At 47.2% G+C, this 7202-nt stretch overlaps 1 protein-coding gene and 1 non-coding gene across 2 annotated transcripts; both read left to right on the top strand.

Moving 5' to 3' along the window:
* Positions 1 to 276: 276 nt before the first annotated feature.
* On the top strand, positions 277 to 1777 carry BKA67DRAFT_582216 (uncharacterized protein). Its single transcript, XM_046103976.1, has 3 exons — positions 277 to 634; positions 731 to 1400; positions 1482 to 1777. The coding sequence occupies exons 1-3, from the start codon at positions 600 to 602 to the stop codon at positions 1647 to 1649; spliced, it is 873 nt and encodes a 290-aa protein (XP_045953798.1). The 5' UTR covers positions 277 to 599; the 3' UTR covers positions 1650 to 1777.
* A 3108-nt stretch (positions 1778 to 4885) lies between these two features.
* Positions 4886 to 4959, top strand: BKA67DRAFT_t158. Its single transcript has one exon. It is a non-coding gene; the product is annotated as a tRNA-Val (tRNA).
* The last annotated feature ends 2243 nt before the right edge of the window (positions 4960 to 7202 follow it).

Here is a 7202-nt window from a genome sequence, read left to right as displayed (position 1 = left end):
TTTGATTGTGCCACCCCTTTGAGCAGGTCAAAATGTGGCTAGAGCAGCCATGCAGCCTGCGGGCCGTGGGATGAATACCTAATCTGTCCAGCAGTGCTGTACGCTTGTCCCGTTGCTTTGTAACATATAATCATCCCCCCTTCAGCTATCGTATACCTTGCGTCATTCCCCCAATATAGGCAGGTACATCGCCAGTCCAAGACCCTCAAGACAATAATGGCTAGTGGTCACGTGGACTTCGCGGCTATGCCCAAGATCGAGGTAAATACCATTTCTTTGAACTTTCATTATGCTGTTGTAATACAGTCTCTGTCTGCGGAGGACTCCCCGAATTTATTCTTGTCTTTTTACATCTATCTGGTATAAATAGGAAAATGCCATGAACGTTACTAACTAGTGGCTGCTCAAACCCTCGTGTCGATCGGAGAAGCATTCTACTGCGCGAGCAAGAGACTCTGGTGAAAGATATAAACTAACCCTTCTTGTAATCCTAGCTTCATGCGCACCTCTCCGGCTCCATATCAAGACAATGTCTACATGAGATATGGACCAAGAAGAAAGCCGCCGGTGCGACAGATCTCGAGGATCCCTTGGTGGTCATGCCAGTGGGCAAGCACGACTATGACCTGAACACGTAGACCGACCCCAATCCTCTCCCCTAATTCATATACATACCTGTCGTTCCCGGTAGTAAAGGCAACATTCACTGAGACAGTCTGCGCTTTAACAGTTTCTTCCCGCTGTTCTCGTCCTACATCTACCACCTCGTCGACGACCGGGACTCGCTCGAGTACACGACGAGGTCCGTCGTCAGGGACTTCGCCAACGACGGCGTCGTCTACCTTGAGCTCCGCACCACGCCGCGCGGCATGGCGGGCGCCGGACTCGACAAGGCCGGCTACGTCGAGGCCGTGCTCTCAGCGATCGCCGCAGCAGAGCAAGAAAATGCTTCCATCCATGTGCGTCTGATCTTGTCCGTCGACCGACGCAACACTTTGGCAGAGGCCGAGGAGGTGGTAGCGCTCGCCGCCCAGTTCGCCGCCCGGGGGGTCGTGGCTGTTGATCTGTGTGGTGACCCGGCCAAGGGCGACGTGTCGCTGTTCACGCCGGCCATCAGGGCTGCGAAGGACGCGGGACTGAAAGTCACGATCCATTTTGCAGAGGCTGAGTGCAGCGCTTCCGATGAGGAGCTCGATACGATTATGGATTGGTATCCGGACCGGCTGGGTCATGTGATCCATGTACCGGAGCGCGTGAAGCAGGTGATTGCTAGCCGTAGAAGTATCGGCCTGGAGTTGTGTCTCAGCTGTAATGTGCATGCCAAGATGATTGCTGGGAGTTTCGAGGCCCATCATTTTGGAGAGTGGTGGAACGTCGATGGAGTTGTCGTGGTGCCTTGCGTAAGTCTCGGATTGCTGCTGTTTAGTTTGATGGATCTGGAGGGTATGGACGAACAAAGAGAGCTAACTGTCCCCTACCAGACTGACGACGTGGGTGTCTTTGGTAGCCCCGTCTCGAATGAATGGAGGTTGATCGAAGAGCATTTCAAACTATCCAAGGAGGACCTGTGTGGTTTGGCAAGGAAGGGTATAGATGTTATTTTCGGGGGTGATCAAGAGAAGACCAGATTGCAAGAGGTCATGTGGTGAGCCTGAGAAGTAATCAAGAACTCAACTTCATACTTCTATATTGAGCTACAAATATTGATAATTATATAGTTCTCCGTGTGGGATGCACACTGCTATGCTTAATCTTTCGTGATAAATCTTCTAGTCACCTGAGTTACGATTATGTTTCCAATCCTGCTTTTTTTGGTATGCCAATTCCCAAAGGCTTCCTTGATTTGTTTACTCGCAGTAATTTCGAGATGAACGGCTGTGATAAGCAGCTAAGATAAACGGCTAAGACAAACTGGATAGCATCACTGTAATTAGATCGTAATCATATATGGCTGGTAGGTTTGACTATGTACTTACACTGTCTTCGTCATGATGCAGGGACAAATTCCACGTGTCTAGCTTCCAGCAATCCTTGGAAATAAAGTAAAAGTCATGTGCAAGGTTAGGAACTATATGTTACGCACAAGTTTCGCATAACCCAAAGGTTCTCGCAAATTCATTGATTCCGTCATGGCCGGCATTCATAAGGGTTTATTCCTCCCTCCCCCCCCCCCCCAACAGATTCGGAGTTGATCACATACTTAAATATTACAATGAAGAAGTTGGGGGCTAAATGGATGCACAATCCAAGATGCCCCGCCCCCAATATTAAAGCCACTATGTACCTGCATAAGTAGGTTTGTGGCTAAAAGGACCTTTTAGTATCCGTATACTCTCAAACATTGCTGCCTCGTTAATACGCATTATGGTGGGCTGGACAATGTGACCCCACTAAAAGCTTCTGTTTTCTTTTCTTTTTTTCTTCTTTTTTTGCCCTTTTGTTCTCGCCATGTGCAAAGACTGGAGTTGATCACCCTTCCTGATTCCAGTTATTTGCAAAAAGAAAAATCATCGTCGTTTTTACACATTTGTAATCATCCAAAATCCTTTAGGCGAGTCTTGATTAGTCTGTTCCTACATCGTCTCTTCTATGATTCAATATTTCCCTAATTCGCAGTTTTCACTTAAGCTACCGCTACGAACCTCTTAGGCAGCATATGAGGGTAGCAATTCATTCCCTAGATGTATGGCTGGAGAAACACTACTTACGTCTTTTGTGCAAATTTCTTGATTTGGATATTTGCCAACAATTCGCTTACTATAGCTGCCATACGTTAGAACTTATTTCAGTCTGTGATCCGGCTGAACTTTTGATGGCACATATTATCAGTCCATCAACGGCTTCTCAGTGCAAGACTGGGGATCGTGGTCAAACGAAATTGATAGATGGCATTGATCTTGGTTGCGTTGTACCACTACCGTCATTTATCGGACCTAATATAGTAAATGTTACAGGCCGAAACAGACAGCCGCAATCTGTGGCATCCTCGTCATGCAAGACCCTGCCTTCCAGTTCAGAACGTGACCACTCCACATCGTCCAGAAGAATATATGAGTTCCTTTCGTGCTTCGTTGCGAGTCGCTCAAACCGAGAAGGGCCGCAATTATGATACTGTCATGTTCGTTGATGTATTTGGGCGGAACGAAGACAAAAGCTGCTCACCAGTGGTTGGTTTATGTATTGTTATCGATACATTACTAACCGTCTGCGGTGATATTAGATCCGCCCACGATCTCCTTTTTCATCCCGCAAACCAGGGAAATCAGTCGTATATCGAGGAAGTGAAAACACGGAAAGGCAGAGTACAGAACCCATACTGGATATATCACCTTAGTATACATCTAGTCTCCGCCTCTTCAAGAAGTGACTGCCGTTTTTTAGTGACCCAGAATAAATCGGGGGGGGGGGGGGGGGGGCGTGCCCTTGTAGTTCTCTAGGAAGGTAATGGTTGCCCAGTGGAAGTCGTCCAAAGTTTAACAACCAGCCAGTGAGGAACACACATCTACTCTAGTAGTGATTCATGTCACGAGAGACAGAGATATCTCGCATTCGTCCACATAATTGTAAAGCGCTACCTAGGATGGGGGCCAGTATACACTCTTTGGAATAGCGAGTAGATTAATGGGCGAAAGATATCTTATCACATCTCGGCGTTATTGGATTGGAATATTCCATCAACTGGTGAATCTATATTGTATGCTACAGTTCATAGCGCTGCATCGCGCGGCAAGTTGTTTTCACTACTATCATCTGTACCTTTTCGTTCCGGGGACATCTTGTTAGAGACAATAGTCGCATCACCCTCGACTTTCATATCTATGATAATCACGTGCGTGCGCTTGGAAGCTCCTCCGACCAGGGAAAACTGGGAGGCTTACTACGCTCATGCTACTACTTCGGCACCTCACACAGCCAACTCTCTACCATGTGACGCACCGCTGGTGATTGTCTCAGCATGGCGGAAATCTGGATCAAGGAGGAGGGGGACGGGTTTCCGGAAAGCGACGAAGAATGGCCTATCGACGGGGTGTTGGAGAACCTTACCAGCCAACACTGGTAATACCCACCAATATCTAGATGAACAGAGAAGGCTGTAATTATACATTAAACGACAGACGAGGACTGCTCGAGATCGGCTACGAGATGCTGGGAGCCATCGTGGTCTGGTGCCAGACATAACTATTGGCGGTTGCTGATCTACTCACCAGGTCTTTCCACAGTACGGCACAACCATCACAAGCTGACATGACGAGTTCAACGGAGTCTTTGCATGTAGTCGTCGACTGACGACCAGATGAAGTTTTCGTCTTGATATAAATCCACCTCTATAATTGTTTTGGCACCGAAGCAGGAGTAAACTCGGGGATAGCAATGCACTTCTTACTTGCATCGGTGCGTCAAAAGTCATGCAATATTTGTCGAATACGCAACTCTGCTTCACAAGGGGCGAATATATAGGCCTACTTCCAAAGTACAGTGTCACTCATTTTGTTGCTAATTTCTGCATAGGTTCCCTTCATTCTTCTGAAATAAGAGCATCCTGGTTATCCTGAAGACCACTACCATCACTAGATCTGATAATAATTAATTTACATCTAACAGTAGACATCGGGAGGAGACATGTCGTCCGCTTTACTAGATTAGCACTCGTGTAGTAGGGTCGCATTGGGAATATAACAAAGGCTGTTTAATGATGTTATTCAACTTCACCGAGCGAGCCATAAGGCAGCAGACAGTGTTTTACCGAAGCGTTTTGTGTATTGCAAAAAGAGTTTACAAGACGGAGTCGCTTGCCGTTATCAGCACTGTTAAGGATCTCTACGAGAATTAAAGCAATAAATCTTCATCGACAGGAGCTGGGTTGGCGACGATCAAACTCCAGAAGGGTCCGATGGTGTAGTTGGTTATCACGTCAGTCTAACACACTGAAGGTCGGCGGATCGAGCCCGCCTCGGATCACATTCCTTTTGTGCCCAGCATGCATTTCATGGTGTGGTTACCTTATGATTGAATTCCCAATTTTTTTTTTCGCCTCGGTGTTGACTTTGCAGCTCAGATTTAAGGCACGACTACCATCGTATCGAGAGAGAATCGCATACAGCCCTGGGGCTCTATGATGCGTATGTAGGGTCTATATGGTTCCCATAGCTGGAGGAGGATATGGCTATTCCAAATTGTGCTCTCGGTTGATAGAACAGGACTACCGTTGTTTTGCTAGTACCAGTAATAGATGTTGAAAAGATCGCCACGGCGGCAGGAATACGACCCTCACTCTGATGACGTCTCAGGTTACCATAATTCCAGACCCAGATCAACAATTGCAGCTTTGAAGAATTGGGGCCAACAATTCGCGTACGAGGCGGTAAGCCGGTTGTTGATGTCACTGACCTGAGGTCAGTGTTTCAGCCTGGAGAGAAGCTGTACTATCGGATGAAATAGCGACGAAGGCGATAACATTCGTCTGATGGTCTACGACGAGACTCGAGATGTTTCTTACCCCGCCTCTGGCAACGACGGCGGCAGCAGATGGGATGTTTGGTTCGAAGACAATGCTAAGGAGCCAAAACAAACTTTCCGAAACATGGCCATCATCTCAATCGTGTTTATTAGCTTGGTATGAGGGGTTTTATCAGTACATCGTACCCACGTATCGAGACAATCGTGGAGATCTAAAGATCTTTGGGCTGCTGAGTCACGTCTGGAAACAGTGAAACATCCTATGACCTCTCGGACACATCGAGGTTGACTAAACGCTAAGACGACCGGCGGCGGCTATGTAGATCGACCCATGGTTTAGCGTATGCTTCAGGCAGTCCTTGGAATCAACCGTCTTTGCTGAGAGGGTTTATTGGCGCCCAGGCTGTAAGCTATTATGGCGCATCCTGCAGGAATTCCAAGAGTCTTCACGTGGCGCTGCCTTCGCATAATTGAAGAACGGATATTTGATTCTGTTTTCGTTACCGTGGGGTCTTTCGTCACCGTGGGTCTTTCGTCTTGCATACCATCCAGTACAACATGCCACTCTCCCTCGGGCTTGCGAGATGAATGTTGTTCATGCTGCTTTGACAAGCCATAATCATCCCTGCACCGTACTATGCTCCAGGGCTCAAGGCAGGTAATGTAGTTCGGGCCCTGAGCATTGTAGGGCATTTGAAAACGGCGATACCGGTCAAGACACCCTTGACTATTTTTGGACTTCTGATCTGCTTGGCATTGTGGGTTTCGAAGTTTTCCAGAAGGAATGGAGACATCTAAATTAGAATCCTTATGCGGCTTCCCCCCGTCCCACCCCCAATGTTGGACAAGCGGACTGCGGGCATTGATGGTTGGAAGTACACAGCCTGTGTCCGGAAGCTTAATCATGCATCAGCTGAGGTCGGCTGATGAGATCCTTCGAGAAGCTATGTATTTGTACGTGATAATTTCACCAATTTTTAGAGCTGCCTGAATCGGAGTGCTTGATATACATTTGATTAAGTTGGACTATTGCCAGACACGGTGTAGAGTTTGGGCTATTCTGAAGGACCTAAAATTAGTCTAGTCTAGGTCGAAGTTGACTTTTGACATGCTGCTTGGCAACGGCTTCTTGGACACAAGGGCATTCGGAAATGGCGGTGTCGTGGTAGATCTCACTTTCCCCCATGTTGCTAATTAAAACCCCAGGTCAATGCTTGTGCAAATATGCCGTCATGTCTCTGAGTATGCGGGAAAAAAACCCTCGACTGACCAATCGAGGGATGTGACACTTGAACATTCAATATTGTGGATGGCCGATGTCATGAAGTTGATGGAAATTAGTTCAGAGCGTGGAAACAATGGAGTCAGGGTCCAGGTTCCGACGTAGGATGGTGGTAGGTATCAGGAGATAATGCAGTCATGTCGTGAGACTGTCAAGCACAACTACCGAATCAGCCGCATTGAAGCAATAAAAACGAATAAAAATAAAAGATAAAAAAAGGCAAATGAGCCAAGAATGTTAGTAAGGGATAAAAAAGCTCGGGCCCCACCGATTTCAGCAGTAGGATCGCACGTGGAAGACAACCTGTCGATCACAACCTGTCGAGTGTGAAACTGACCCGGACAACCAATCGGTGCAATGTTTCTTGCTGATGGTTGATTTACTACATCGTAGTGGTGGTGTGGTGGTGCAGCATAATTCTCCGATGAGACCAAAAAAGAAAAAAAAAACAGAAAAAAGAATC

The sequence above is a fragment of the Truncatella angustata genome, assembly GCF_020726525.1.
Source record: "Truncatella angustata strain MPI-SDFR-AT-0073 chromosome Unknown BKA67scaffold_9, whole genome shotgun sequence".
NCBI lineage: Eukaryota > Fungi > Ascomycota > Sordariomycetes > Amphisphaeriales > Sporocadaceae > Truncatella > Truncatella angustata.
This window is presented reverse-complemented; position numbering and strand designations above follow the sequence as displayed.